The sequence below is a fragment of the Lepeophtheirus salmonis genome, chromosome 13 (assembly GCF_016086655.4).
Source record: "Lepeophtheirus salmonis chromosome 13, UVic_Lsal_1.4, whole genome shotgun sequence".
NCBI lineage: Eukaryota > Metazoa > Arthropoda > Copepoda > Siphonostomatoida > Caligidae > Lepeophtheirus > Lepeophtheirus salmonis.
In genome coordinates this window covers 18,620,152-18,636,823 of record NC_052143.2, presented here as the reverse complement: position 1 = coordinate 18,636,823, position 16,672 = coordinate 18,620,152, and the positions used below count along the sequence as shown (strand labels likewise).

The following is a 16,672-nucleotide window of genomic DNA, read 5'->3' as shown; positions in this document are numbered from 1 at the left end:
TAAGTAACCATGTGAGAACCATTGGATCTTGTTTTTTTTTTTTTTTTTTTTTTTTTTTTTAAGTTTTTAGTCAAAATATATACTGTTTAGTCTCGTCGTAATAAGTATTTTAGGACTTTTTTTCATCTTCAAACCACTAAAAAAACTGGAGTTGTTACTAATCCCATACTCAGCCTTGGATTTGTCTATAATGGACTTGTTAAAAATCTTCAAAAACTTGGGATTGTCTTGTTAAACTAGCTGAAAAATTTGGTAATGGATTGGACTTGCTAAATTATGTTATCTTGAACTTGGAACTTTAAAATATGGATTTATTTTTAAAATGTATTTTGAACAATAGTATTTAATAGTAGTGCTCCCCAAAAAATTTCTCCCCCTTTAAGTAGATTGTTCTGCTATTGGGTCTAATGTGCCATACAAAGCAGTGGTTCCCAACCTGAAGGCCTTGACTCAAATGAGGTCGCGACACCAATTCGAAAGTATCATTGATTAATTTTGAGACGAATGTTAATATTCTATAAAATACTGTGGAAAACATATTAAGACAGTTAGATAAATTTATGCAGTGACACTATATGAAATAGTTCCCTTAGTCACTCGAAACAACGTTTGAGACAGTATTCAACATGTTTTGTTTCTTTATTATTTTGGTTTGGTACTCCTATCAGTCTTGTACAATTAGCCAAATTCCGGCTTGATTTAGCCATATTTAGCTGATTCTGGGCAATTTTTTTAACATAATTGTGATTTTTTTTTGTTTGAATATCCTCTCAATGATGGGCAAGGCTGTTTGGCAAAAGATGTAGTATTTCAAGCTTGGGAGTGAACATTCTTGGGCTTGGTAAACACCCACTTTTTTACATCACTCATAAAAACACATATATGGTGTGTTTTTAAAACTGGAACAAGTGTATTCCTGAATAATTGGTAACCCTCAAAATTTTGTTTATGAATGTGTGCTCATCAGATTTAGCAGATAAAACTGTATAAGAAAAAATATAAAGATCTTGGTATGTCTTTGGTGTGGCCATAATTGTGTGCCTCTGTGCCGGGCGCATGACTAAGGAGATTATTGAGTTTATTTAGTTATCCAAAACAACTGTTTACAATGCTTTCATGGAGTCTGTTGTCTGGGGAAAACGAACTTCAGATTCATTTCCCCCCAAAAAAAAAAAAGTAATGAAAACGTGGACCCATAGCTAGCTTGATCTGAACCCCTTGGACTATTATGTACGTTGCATTCTGGAGAGAAAGTCCAATCAACCTGGACTTAACAGAATAGACACCTTCTGGGCTTCAAAGTCCATGGACAAGGAGTTCGTCATCAAGGCCCGTGGTAGGTTCAGGAGAAGGTTGGAGGCTGTTGTTGAAGCTGAAGGTGATTGGTTTGATATATTGGCTTCACTATTGCCCCTATAAGAAAAAGATTTATAAATTGCTCAATTACTTTTGGGAAATAAATTTTAATATACATTATATTTAAATTTTCTGGATTTGAAGTCCCCACCTTCTATATATATATTTTTTGCACGTATGTTAGTGTGGGTTTATTGTAGTTAGTCTGAACAACATTTTATAAGCGTTTTTTATCAATAACAAATTTAGTTCCACATTATTCATAAATATATATATTTGGATCCAAAGGGATTTTTTTATGTATCACTAACAGTATACATTTTATTGGACAGCTGGAATAGTGCATAAACTATCAAATTTTGTAACGATTTTGCATATTCCTAAACATAGAAGGGAGCAAACCTTGTGATATCTACTACAAATTGTTTTTTAATCCACAAAACAATTTAGACATTTCTAAGCAAACATAGTTTCACAGTGTGAGTCTTTTTTTAATTGTTTTTTTGGATAATGTAAGAGTAATTTAAAAACAGTTCAATAATTTCACGTTAAGCCTTCCATTTTCTTTATTTTATAAAATGTTAAAATAGAAATTGGCATTCGATAATTAATGTGTCTGGTGACAGTTTAAGACAGTCAAGTCATTTAAAATGATTTAATTCATTTCTAACAACAAGACACCAAAAAAATATTCAACTTTTTAAAGGATGTTAATGAGTTGTTCACGATCATATATATATATATATTTTTTTTTTTCAATAATGACATATACTGTAATAATGCTTTGTGCTTTGTCGTTCTTTCCATGAATGTTTTAGGAATTGTAGACTATATACATATATATTTATGGTTTACAATGTTTAAGGTTAAGAATGATGATCAAGACATGAAAATTTGCACATAATTTATGAATAAAACCTCATGTAAATTTAAAGATAGGTAGACTCAATGATTGTTTGAGTTGCATTTCAATTACAAATAATATATAAAAGACTCAGATTTTTTATACTGTCAACTTTGAACTTTATTCAAACTTTTTGACGACAAAGACTATGACATTTAAAAAAAGGTTTATGACTTACTTATGACTTTTTGATGACTCTGTAATAAAATATTTGATATTGCATTTTAAAGATCTTGTCTGTTAGGTATGGATGTTTGTTGAGAGGTTTTTGAATTCCTAATAAAGTCATTTTCTTTTATATTTGGCTATGTCGACTACTTCTTTTTTTGTTTGCCCATTTTAATTGGTTTTTATTCAAGGGTTGTTTGAATGTTTAGTTAATTCATTCGTAAGTAATCAGTTGGGATCTTTTGATATATGTATAGTTTTTTGCTAGTCGCATCTTATACATGATACTTGCCTTATTAACGCTATTAAAGTGCAAATTGTTAATAAATTGTCAAGAAATAGGATGTCACCTTCAATTTAGAAAAAATACTTTTTGCATTTGACAAATACTAATAGTATACAAATTGAAACTTACAACATAACATTACTTTTGTATAATTATTATTACTAACAATTGAGAAACAAAGTACATATTATTTGAAACGGCTAAAGATATAATTTGAAAACAAATTTGGTTTTTAGAAATGAACATAATAAGTTGTAGGTATCAAGGTTAATAAAAATGTATCTCTATAAACATTGGTAGGTATGTATTATTCTTTATTTTCCTTGGGGGCAACGGCCAGGTGGATGGTTACTTAATCAAAACAAGTAATATAGTTACACAAAGGCGAGCAGTGAATCACTTACATCTATCAACCTCTAGTCCGTTCCTCTGGCTTCTTCTCTAAAACACACATGACCCCTATGTTCATCAATTTATTTATCAATCCAAAATAAATTATGTTTGTAACCGTGGATGTTAAGTAACTATGTTGTTGCATTGCATTAGATGACAATCGAAATATAATTTTGTAGACCACACGGAACGGGACGAAGTTAAACTCTTGCAGCATAAGCAGAGCGACCCTAGACAATTTGGCGCCCTAGTCAAGAATTTAGATGGCGCCCCTTACAATACCAAAAAAGAAATCAAACAAATAGCTATATATTGATAATTGTTTTATTCAGGAATTTTTAAAACAGAAATTGTGTGTTCACAAAAACTTGAGGAAAGGTTAAATGTTATTAAAAAAATAATTAAACAACAGACAAGACAATATAATAACACACAAAAGAACAGGCTTCATATAATATATAAAAAAGGTGAAACTTTAAACAAATGCTATTTTATCAGGACATCTGGTAGTGGTGACAACAAAAGAAATGCACTGACCAAAATGCAAGCCCACTTACACAGTCCTGATGCATTGTTGATATCAAGTTTTTTTTTTATTTACTTGAGCATTGAGAAGCTTCTCTCAGCAGCAGCCACTGTAATGGGGAGGGTGGCTAGGATTTGTTTAGCGCACCACATGTTTTGGAAAATTATGTGAGCTTGTTGCATGGAGGAAGGCCAAGATTTCCATGCTCGTCATGTTGTTTGATGGCAATGGTGGGAAGTACTCAATTTCCTTGGTTAGTGCCATGCCATCAATGTCCAGTTGACTGTCATGGGTAAGAGAAGCACTTACGGTTTGGCACTTCTCTAGCAGGTCCTCTCTTCCTAAGTTGGTTAATTCGTGGAGCACAGCAAAAGTGTGATTCGCCTGTTGCATATGCTCATCTGAAGCCTCATAGACAAAGTGTCTTTTGGTGGCACTCAAACACTTTTGCTTCAGTTCAGCCTCCACGTTCATCTCCTCACACACCTGTTTTGCAAAAATCTGTGCAGCAGCAATACCAATCTTTCTGTAGCTGGTAAGGAAATATTTGATTTTCTTCAACAAGTCGATAGCCACACCAACCGCCATAAAGAGTGACTGCATCAGTTTACTGACATACTGGATCTTGCAGAGAACACCATAACATACAACTGTACAAATGCAAAAGAGATAGAATCCAATCTCAATAGCCAAAGACTGGGATTCAACTCTAACCACTGGATCTGCAGCTGCTTTTTTGACCTCTAGAAAAGCCTCCGAGACTTTCTCCGAGTGATACTTTAATTCCTGAATACTTTTTATCCTACTTTCCCATCTGGTCTCAACCCATAATTTCAGAGTTATTCTCATATGTTTCAGAAGAACGTAGACGCTGAGAAGAACTTGAATAACTTTGTCAAATGAGCAAAGTAGTTAAGGGCATCTGACAAGCTCTTTGCAGAATCAACTATAACTAGATATAATGTGTGTGGACCAAATAAAATAAAAAACTCTTTAGTTCAGCTGAAGAAACATTACTTCAAGACCTTTTCTACTGCCCTTCATGTTCATCCCATTGTCATAAGACTGGCCTCTGAATCCTCAAATAAGATTTTAAGCTCTTTTTTCACCATTGACTAAGAGTTTGTTAAAATAGTCATGTTGACAAGTTCACCGATCGTGTTTAGGGAATGGAAAGTTGCTTCCTATTTTAAATGGACCACTACGAGATAGTTTGGGACGTTTTGACATTGTCCAACTTGATCCATCACAGCCGTTGCCTCAGCTTGGCTGGGGCATGTGACGCATTTACAATACCGCCATCCCCGGAAGAAAATATACATTCGAGCGTGCCGAAAAAAATCTAAAACCCATTGAATGTCTCCAACTACAAATTGAAAGACGGAATCAAAACAGGGCGTCCGTTTACTGTTTTCAGACATAACAATCAATGCAAGTGTTTATAAACAAACAAATAACTACATGAATAAAATTGTGTCTGACTCATTGACGTCAAAACAGCCATACTTAAAATACAGACTCGCACTGTATCTACAGGCGAGAACAAAGCCTTCATCTCTGGAAATAAAAACAATAGCTCAATTCTTCAAAAACTGTTAAAGAAAAACTGTATTAAATCAGTGGCAATATTTTATGTGCTTCATATATATTGATATATAAAAAGATCTTTATCAATTTGTGAATAGTTCACTTCAGTGGAAGTCCGTTTCCTCACGTCATGGCCACTGGGCGTTCCATTTCAACTTCTTTTTGCGAGAGGACGGCTCTTAGATGAACAGGGGGAACATACATTGATAAGACCAACAGTTGAGACGGAGCATAGTGCATAAGAATAGGTACATTAGAGACTATATTTTTATTATGACTAAAACTGACCTGTATCTCCTTTGTCCCCTCAAATGTTGCACCTTTCCTCGACATTTCATGAAGTAAAGCCGCCTCAGTAGAGAGGTTGGGAACTAAATTAGCTAAGTAGTTGACCATACCCAGAACTTCCTTACATGATGACGGTACAGGGAAGTTTAAGACGGTACGAATAAGTTCCAGATCCAGGGACCTGCCTTAATTTGAGAGCATAAAAACCAAATACGTCAGCTCATTCTTCAGTATGGTACACTTATGTGCTTTCAGACGAGTACCAGCCATGACAATCCGACGATATACTTGCTCCGACGTCTTACATTGTTCATCTCTTGACTATGAAAAGATCAATGCACCTCAAAAAGATTCTGTTGCGCTACCTGCACAATAGCAAGAGCCGACACGAGTACATATTGTATTTAAAGGGCTCTAATAGGTTGTTAATAATCAAACATCTATTTGACTAATCGTCCAATGCGTATTGTTCATAGCAGTGAGCGAAGTCTAAGTTCGAAAAATAACTAGACGCGGCGAAATCTACAAATAACTCATCAGGGTGAGGGATAAGGTATAAATATTTATCCACGATGGAGAGATCTTGTGTGAAGTCAGCACAAATCTTGCACTTTGTCATTAGGCTCTAACCCAGATACTTTAGGAGAAGCCCACTCAGAAGACTCCACTCTACTATGCCCCAAGGATCATCAGCCACATGCTAACGCAGAGCGAGAGATACGGGTTGCGCGCGTATGTAACTTAAGTGTACGTACTGGTTAGGGTGCATTCTCACCTTTATGTGTTTGATATGAGAACACGATTATTCAAAAATAGCCTTGTACTACTTTCTTAAATATTCTACTATTTCCATGTCTTCTTGTAGGGCACGGGATACATTAGGATGATTGGTTAAAGTAACAAACCGAAAACTCCAGCAGTCACTAAACTCCACTATTGGTTAACTAATGACAAAGCGCCTCGCCACGGGATTTGCACCATTATTTGGCATGCTAAGGTAGATATTGCCAATAGCGATGATCTCTCCACCCCCAAAACCTGAATAGTCCCTGCATTTTCCTCCAATTTTCCAAAAAATTTCGTATTGACTCGGAATAATGTTTACATTGGATCCTAGATCCAGTAAAAACTTGATCCTTTGACCATCAATATGGAAATGTGCATACGCCCTCTCATCCTCTAACGTCAATACTTGGAATGAAATCGATGACGCCGACAACTTTGGGGACTTACAGTAAAAGACAAAGTGACATGTTATCTACACCGGTCACATTCACGTCCCGTTGCAGGACATTCGCACTTATTAAATACATGTCTACCCTTGGAAAAACTACACTTTCGTTCCTTAGCTCTTGACTTATATACTAACTTCCTCTTAAAAGGATTAAAAGTGTTTTCCATCAAGAATGTATCTAATATAGGCAGAGGTGTATAAAACATGTTCTATAATAGCTGTAACGGCAATTCTAGTTGGAAATCTAAACAGTTTACTTTCCAATGCTGCTACAATTATTATTTAATTTTTGAAGACCAAACATCTAAGTTTAAAGTAATAGCTATTGCAAGATGAGGGAGATTGACGCTGACTGTTTATTCTTAGGGAGTTATAAGTGTAAGTCATTTTCAGACTCGGAGAAAAATTGAGGATCAACATCGGAGTAATTCAGCTGATCAACTTAGACGACATGACAGCCAAATTCCTCTCCTCCCAGACATTCTTCAAATTGTCAGGATTACCAAAGTAATATTAACATCACTGAATATAAGTTCAATCAATGCATTATCCTTATGACAAGTACAATAAATTCTTTGTTAAAAATAGTTCATCCTATTTTTTAACTGCTTGTTCAAATTATATATTTGTATTAAAACCCCAATTTCTACTCGACATTACAATGCATACAATAAGAATAAAGTTAAACCATTGTATCTTTTGATGAATACATTCCCGTTATCAATGTTTGAAAAAAAAAAAAATGAAATTTAGAATGGGTCCATTATACTTTTAATACTTTTTCCACGACAAGATTAAAAGTTTGTGGTTTTGAGATTACGTTTTTATGTCTCTGTTAAAGTTTTATTTCTTTCTTTTACCCTATTTTATTTTTTGCCTGTATTTTTTTTCTTTAAATATTAATAAATGATCTAAAATCCTCCTAATTGTTTTATATTTACTTAGAAAAACTTAATTTAGAAAAACAATCTGTTTTAAAAAGTAAAGTATGATTTTTTTTCTTTCATTTGTGCAATTAAACTGTGGTGATTTGTTATTTTTTGTTGTTGCATCTATTGCATGCAAAAAGAAAATGAGCAAATCAGGTATGTTGTTGCATATACTCGTTTATGTTGAGACAAATGCATCTTTTCAGGTTTTTTATATATATTAACATGTAATATGTTGATGCATATTATTGATGTATCGAATGTTTGAGCTATCTACGTTATAATTTTTTTTTACATTTGTTTATCGTCGGCAATATATTTATCAGCTATAATAAATGTTAATGTTGAGACTCGTTCGAAAAGCGACTTTTCGGCCTCAGTCTTTAGTGATTTTTTTAACCCAATTAGGATAGATATTTAGGCGGAGTCTACGGTATCAAACAGTAGAATTTAATAATCTTCCTATTTTGAAACAAGTTTTTTTCGCTCGCAATTGAAGGATACTGGCCCATCATGTTTAGGTTCATAATATTAACAAAAAGAATGTGCATCCTTTTTTCAGTATCCTACTCCACCAAGACACATTACTCAGAGTGTTTGAATATAAAAAACATGAACAAGGTAATGAGCAGGTACAAAGTTGTACACATATCATTCATATTACGTCATGTACCAATGCTCACAATATGGAAACACACATGACATCATTCACAATTTCATAAATAAAATTGGTATTTACCAAATTTTAAATTGAAATAATCGAATTTCTTAAAAGATTGAAGTAGTTCAGTTAAACATAAAATATTATTGTATCAGACTGGGTTTGAATTTCAAGACTAACATCCAACACTAATAAATACTATTATTTGCACCAGAAGTTTGAAAATATGGTTATATTTTCCCCCCTATCTGATTTCAAATTGTACTAATGTATCCATAGAAGGTGAAAAAAATAAAGAATTTTTTGGGGCATATTTAACTCATCTTTCCCGCATCTACTAAAGTTTATCTGATTCTTCTGTAGAGAAACCTTTACTTATATATAAACATTTTTATGAAAGACATTGGACAATACGTTCAATGTTTTTTTTTTAAACTCTTAATTATGTATATTAATATAACTTTTTTAAATTAACTTTTATGGTCCAAATAAGAATCCCTTGTATAAATGCATATTGCCTAAAGTCTTATTTCTTTTTAAATTTTACGACTCTCATTTTTCAGGAAAAATACGTCGATACATAATATTAACAATTTACAATTAGTTAAATGAACGGACACGTATTAAGAACAAAATTTACAACATTCTCCTGGAATAATATATACAAATTAATTTATAAAATATGTGTAATTATCACATGAAATAACCATTGAATTGAACTAAATTTAGATACATACAATAATTCTTTAAAGCTTAATATTGGGATAAATGAGGTGCGTAATTCAATAAAGAGTTAATAATATTATTAATTTTAATCGGACTTAATCAACCCCCCTTTCAGTCTTTTTTTTCTCCGTCCGTTACCATTCAACGGTTTAAGGATCTATAGCCAACTATACTTTTATTTTCTTCACTCTTAGTAAAGATTGAAGTATATAAGAACTAGTTTAATAATATATTCTTGTCAGAGACTTCCTACATTTAACTTCAAGTATATTGTCTTTTTAAGAGAAGTGATGAATTATAATAAAAACTTCAGCGATTCAAATGACTTAGTTTGTAGTTACTACGTAATTGTAGCTGTTGAAGTTTCCATGATAAACCAATAAGGACCGGTCCTAGAACGAAAAATTATTTTCTGCATTACTAATAATTAGAAACAAATTTTTGAGTCTAGAACGTAATGCTTTTATAAAGTAAACATTGAGACCTCCTTCAATTTTTTTTACTTTTGCTTGAAAGTACTGATGTTGTTAAAATGGAGAATTGTATCATCTGTAAAAAGTAGAGCCAGGAACTCAGTGCTTTGGATTGGCTAGGAACAACATCATCGACATACAAAGAAGACTTAAAAGTTGAATTTATTATTTCAAAAGTACAAGCAACTTATTGTGTGAAAAATAAAACTCTTGAATTAGCAAAATTAGTCCAAAACATATTTTTTTGCAAATTTCAATTTGATACTTTTTTGAAATTTTTTTTAGATTGACTTAATTCTTGAAAAAAATTAATTTATATATATATGTTGGTATGTTATTTGAAGTTAATAACAGAATTTATTCTTTGGTTCATAATACTACATATATAGATAATACAGGTGTCATATTATTATAATGCTCGCTCACACCGAAGAGGTTAAAACATTAAAAAGAAATAATATTGTTTATTCACACTTTGCAATGTGATTTCTCGCTCTTTCCGTGGCTCTAGCAACGCCAGGTAACCCTTTGGTAGTAATAAAAAACATGAATATACTGAAATAAAAATAAGTTTATATTCTATATATATATTATCATTGTAGACTTCTTGTTCATCTATCTGTCTGTTTGCTATGTATATACTATACAAATACTGAATAGATTGAATTGATTTTTGTATATGATCATTGATCCCTCTAGGACGTAGGCTCCTTTTTTTTCGTCCCCCGAGCAAGGAGGTCGTCATTACAACGCCTATAAATACTGTTTTTGTTTTATTTTGACTATATTCTCGCCAGTTCTCCAAAATATTTATTTTCTAAAATCTTGGCTAAAAAAAAATGAAATCAGATTCTGAATATAACACAGTAAGATGGAGGATTCCATTACAAGATAAAAAATATGTTTCCAACCCTACATCCAAGATATTGATAGAATCAAGTTTTTTGTTCCAGACAAACTTTTACAAAAGTGCAAAAAGTTTTAAATTTATTTGTACAACAGCTAAATTTACAGACACTCCCAAGCACCATGACTTGGAGTAATATACAATATTGGCCTTTAAAGTTTGAAGTAGCATGAATTAAATAAGAAAAACGTGATTTTGATCAAATCAAAAAATAACAGCCCTAAACCAATTTATGATTTATTTAAATAATTTATTTAGCTATATAATTGGTTTAATGTGTCCTCCTTCACAAGGAATAATAGCCACAATACTCTACTTGTGTGAACAGATTCCCAGTTCTTGACGATGATGACAATGTCAATGGCGTACCATGCTGCCGCCATGATAGGAGGTAGGAGCGAATACAAATTTGATTGAGAGATGTGGTAAATATTCTTCTACAAGATGCCCCAAACTGCAAATACGTGTTGCCTTTTTGTTGTTGCTCCAACATTTTTACACTTAAACACATGGAATAAAACCAAATGTTTTTCATTTTTGTTTCAGCTATTGTTTAATTGTGTAATTAAAACCTCGTAATTAAAAATAACAGGGATAAAAATGTAATTAAATGCTGCTGCAAGTTTTGTTTCCCCACTTTGTATGTTTCCTGCTGTACCTTAATTGGTTCAAATGACAAAAATCCCCCCCCCATTTATTATTTTTGATGAATAAACCTGGGGAGTTCAGATATGATATTATTTCTTGTAAATATAAGCATTTTATTGATGACCAAAATATTACATAGATGAAAAGTAAAACATTTTTAGAGTTAGTTAAAATTCCTTCGTCTTTACATATAAACATTAGTATTTGTACCCATTATAATATTCTTCCCAATTGTCAAAGCAATCATATATTTTTGTAGTTTGACATTTTTTATTAAATTGATTAATGTAAAGTAAGCACCTGGAATACTATTAACAAATATCCTTAGCATTAAAAGGTTCTTCAAAATACTCTTTGCTTATCATTTTTAGTCTAATCCACCCAAAAAGCTATGAAGCCAATCTATAATTTAAAAGTATATAATATACTCATATCAACAGTTTGATCTTAGATAATGTGATTTTTATCTTTTAATAACTATATGTTATGTGTGTGTGTCCGAAGGCTCAAAAAAATATTCACATATTGAAAGTATAAATGTCTGTATATACAAAATACATGTTATGGATGTATGACAATAGCTACAGGCAAAGATGTCCGTATAACTTTTCAAGAACATGTCTAATAAAAAAAAGGAACAATCTTTTTTGTATTAGGGACACCTTATCCATTTATTCTATGTAAAAGCCTTGATATCTTTAAAAAAATATAAATATTCCTTATGTTTTGGGGGAAAAAATGTCGTGCTAAAAACTTATATGGAGATCATATGTGTTTGTTTAGTTTGAAGGTAAGGAGAAAACACGTTATTGAATAATGTATCACAAAAAACAAACATGTTAAAGAATGAAACAAAGAATAAAAACATGAATCTTTTCATCACTTCGATGATGGATGAAGCACTAATATTTTTATTTTCCCTTTGTCAGTCTATTATTTTTCTACTATCTAATTTGAGTGAAGAAGTATATATTGTTTATTTCTTTATTAATTATAATTAATAAATTTAATAATATTATATATAGGGCCATCCGTAGAGAGAGGGTGGGAGGGGCTGTAGCCCCCTCTACCAAATTAAAACATTTTTGCTTTAAATAGAAAATTTAATAATTGAACTTTTTTATCAAAAATATTCTTAATTTAATTTTTCAAATTAAATTGTCCAAAAAACTTAATCTTTCAAAAAAAATTCCATAAAATTTAATTTTTTGTGAATTGTTAAAGATTGTTTAAATTTTTTACTAAAAAATTTAATATTTCAAATATAATTTTTGAATTTTTTTTTTTCAAAAAATTAATATTTCAAATTTTGTTTCAAAAAATGGAATATATGGAATTTAATTTTTAAAATATATTTTTCCAAGAAGTTTAATATTTTTTATAGGATTTTTGAATTTTTTGAGAAAAAAAAAAATTACTGAACCCATTCAAAAAAATAATAATAATAATAGTATTTCGGACGCCCCTGATATAGATAATATAATTAGGTAAAATGGTTATTGTTTTACAATATACATTAGAGTATACCACATGTCTCATATATAAGTTTACACATATTTAAATTCTCATAGTTTAAGTTTTAATAGGATTTCATACAAAAATGAGATTGTATTATATTCTAATAATAATTTGCAATTGTTTTTATTTATAACTATTGTCTTTAACTTCGAGGACTTAGGATGAGCCAGACGGCCGTGCATCTTTTTTATCTTTAAGACCTCAGAACGGAAAGTTGGTATTTCATTTCTGAATAGAACTACTATCAATGATACCCAATAACAAATTTAAGTTAAATCTATTTTCTTGTGAAAATTCCTTGTGCTTGACAAATAAATAACTACAATGTACATAATTTAGAACAATTTTTAAAATATCCAATTCTAGTATAAATACAACATTCTTGAGGCCCTAGTGTACTTTTCTTATTGAATTTGAGCATTGTTTATTTATGTTGACTACCAAAAAATAATGACTAATAAATAAAATGTTTATCACTAGAAATCATTTTTGAACTTTGGAAGTTGATTTCTTAGTTGAAATATTGAGTAGAATTATGATTTTTCATGGGGATTACTTAATTCAGTTTCTTAATAACATTTCAAAACTTCAAATTCCAAGCTCTAACCAATTATGAAATATTAGCAATACATTCTAGAACTACCCAAGGGTCATTGCTGACCCTTAAACGATAGAAAATTATTTGACGAAGGGACAACCCTTCAATATTGTAAAAATATTCATGCAAACTATCAAATTGATCGTTCCCTAAACTCATTTGTACCTAATGCATGTGATCTCATTCCCATTCAATGGAATATAATTAATCATGTTCATTTTTCAGTGCATAACATATTCAAATGTAAAACAGACCTTGTTCAGGTACTGTAAGGAAAATTGAGTAGAGCTCTTAGCTCTGAATCTTATGATTTATGAAAAGATTATTCTTTATAACCGAAAAATTTCCGTGATTGAAGGCAAACAGGTGAAGGATGATTAAAATATGACCATAGGAATATTGATAACAGAGGCACAGTAGGATTATCTAACATATCCAATGAACATCTTTGGCAGAAAGTGTGGACCACTTAATAGTTATTTGAGAACACGATGAGCCGATATTGTTTTCCAGAAATCCTAAATTTTTTGAGATTTGATTTATGATCAGATTAATTAAAGAGATTTAAACATGAAAAATTTGAAATGATTTTCCCTGGTGGGGAATGAATTTAATAACAAGTCCTCAAATATCATATTCCCAATTATGAAGTAACAGCTAATGAACAGTTATTCCCAATAAAGTTTAACGAGTACATTTACCTAATTATCAGCAATAACCCTGATAGTTTAGCTGTAAAATTATGGTTGTATTCTATGTAAATAGCAAATATTGCTGTACAGTCCAACCCTATTAAGGAAAGGACTTCACATGACAAAAATAATCTATTTTTAGAGTCAAATCTTGTGACACAATTACAAAATTATACTGTTATTATGAGTATGTATAAATGGTATATAATATTGCTTGGAATTAAAATATTGTTTGTTCATTCATAGTAAAATTTGATGGTAATAGTATAGAGATCAAAAATGACCTTGGTAGTTTGTTGGGTGTGGATTGGTCACTAGTTCTATTTTTAAATAAAGTCTTATCATTAGTAGATTTCCAGTAATTTTTTTGTTCAGTGGACATTTTTTACATCATTTGAAGTAAAACATATTTTGTATACTTCAATTTTCACACCCTAACTTTTTACTGCTTACAAAAACTTTAAAATATTTGGTTTAAAAATTAATTATGCAGTTTAAAACAGTATAAAAAAATCTTCATTCAAACAGAAATTGTTATACAACAAAAAAAATAATTTTGTAATGTCACCAAGAGGCATACAGATTGTCTGACCTTCCCCTCTCTTTCTAAAGAAAATTATTAATATTATTATTAATGTTTTTATGGAATAATTTGTTTTTTAATAACGGGATAATCCGACAACAAAATATCTTATCTTGATCGTCTATTTGTGTTTCATATAATAATGAAAATGTATTACAAAAGCTATGAAAAAAATTAATAAAAATAAATAAAATTTATTACTATATTGATTATCGAGTTTTTCTATAAAAAAAATTATTTTCAAATATCATTAACTTAAAACCAATATTAATTTTTGATTTTTATTTTGTTTTAAATGAAGAAGAATATTCATTTGAAGGGTGAAATTTGGTATTCAGCGCCATATTAGTTCTCTTCTATAAAATAAACGAACAGCGTATAGGTAAAAATAAACACAAATATAAGATAGTTAAATTAGCTCACGAGGGTTAAAAAAATTGCATAATTACTCACAACATAAATTATTATGACTACAATCCTGGGAAAGGATGACAAGGTTGTTAAAAAGTCAATAAGCAATGTTTGCAAAAAACCGCACTTATAACTTTGTTGATGATCTATCATGCCAAATTCTGGAGTCCTATCAATACCCTTGCAAAAACCAGAAATTATAGTCATTCAGCTGTCACATGACCATTAGTTTGGACTTAAAGATGAAGTCCTATCAACACCATATATTTATAAATGTAAATGAGTTACCAGGGTCAAAAATTGTAAAACATTGTTTAAAAAATGAAGTTCAATGAGGGAAGAATATCTGGAAATGATGAACTGGATCGTGAAAAATGTTCGGAATGATGGAAAGGCTCCTAAAATTGAAGATTATTGTTTCCATTAATTCAAAATAAAGTTTCCAGTTTTCATTATAACCCTAAGTGTCCTTTGGAGCAGTGAAAGTGGTTTTACACTGTATATATAAAGTGGTCCTGATGCAGCACAGAGCTCACTACCACACTGCCAAGATCTTCCAAGAATATCTAGTCACGAGCTGAGAAATTCTGGTCCAAGAAGATGTAAAAAATAATCAATTTTTCAAAATGACAGATTCTGCTCTTTTTAATGGTGTCAATTAAAGTTCATTCTGATCGCTAATAAGGGAGCTGAACCCCTCTAAACATAATTATAATAATTGCAGACCATGTATGATATACCTTGAACACTATTTTCTCTCCACATTGTTTTAATTGTGGGATGTCTTTTTTATCTCATCGACTCTGTTTAATTATAAAAACCCAAAAGTATTTCGAATACCAACTCAGTAGTAAATGAACAAATGTATTTTACTTTATGGCATCCCCATAAAAATGAGTACATTTTTCTTTGTGTGTATCTACAGGAAAAAAAACAACAACAGAAAATGGGGATAGATTTTTATGATTAAGATTTACTAGGTGTAAATTGATGTTCATAAAATGTCAAAAACGTGGAAAGGTTATTAGATATACATGCATACCTAGTCGGTTAATGGATGAGGAAGACTTAAATTGTCATAGTTTGATCTTTTGGGTGATGTACCTTAGGGTGTCTCGTTAATGTATTTATTTATTTTTCGAGCAATGCAAACACAAAAGGCATCAAAATTTACGTAATTTTACACAAATTATGAAAATAGTAAGAAAAACGTACATCATTTAAAAGGTTCTGCCGCTTTTCAAATTTTAGTAAAAATTTAATTCTTCTCAGATTTAAACTCAACTTTTCTTCTCAAAATTTAATGGCCAATTAACTGTTACCAATTATATCTTAATACCAAGTTTGATCAAAATCGATCTGTTACTTTTATTATTATATTTTATTTTGTTAAATAATCATCTGCGATCAGCTACTGTTGCTTCAGCAGTTTCGGCTGACTTTGGCTTAGTTTCTGTCAAAAATTCAACTCTGGGCATTAATAAAAACAAAATTCATGAACTAAATCTAAAGTTCACTTAGAAGCTTCAAAAGCTTTTGAATGAGTTGTCATAAGAAGTATTTACTTTGTTGGAAGAAGAGACAAAACTCAGATAAATAAGAAAATAGGGGACCATTACCATCTCGAAGAAGCTATAGAAGATCACATCACAATTTCCTCAGAACCTGGATCAATTAATTTAGGACACACAACGCCAAGTCATGTTACAAGGAGGGGCATTTTTACTTCGATCACATATTTATTAGAGGGACAAGGTTGGAGTTATTATGGCATAATTTTTGTT

At 30.9% G+C, this 16,672-nt stretch overlaps 1 protein-coding gene across 1 annotated transcript; it reads right to left on the bottom strand.

Annotated features, from left to right (window-relative positions):
* Positions 1-3,771: 3,771 nt before the first annotated feature.
* On the bottom strand, positions 3,772-4,482 carry LOC139906987 (uncharacterized). The gene has a single exon (XM_071892905.1). The coding sequence runs from the start codon at positions 4,480-4,482 to the stop codon at positions 3,772-3,774; it is 711 nt and encodes a 236-aa protein (XP_071749006.1).
* Positions 4,483-16,672: the final 12,190 nt, after the last annotated feature.

Excerpts from the sequence above, each read along its gene's own strand:
- LOC139906987 (XM_071892905.1), bottom strand. The coding sequence starts at position 4,482 with ATGAGAATAACTCTGAAATTATGGGTTGAGACCAGATGGGAAAGTAGG.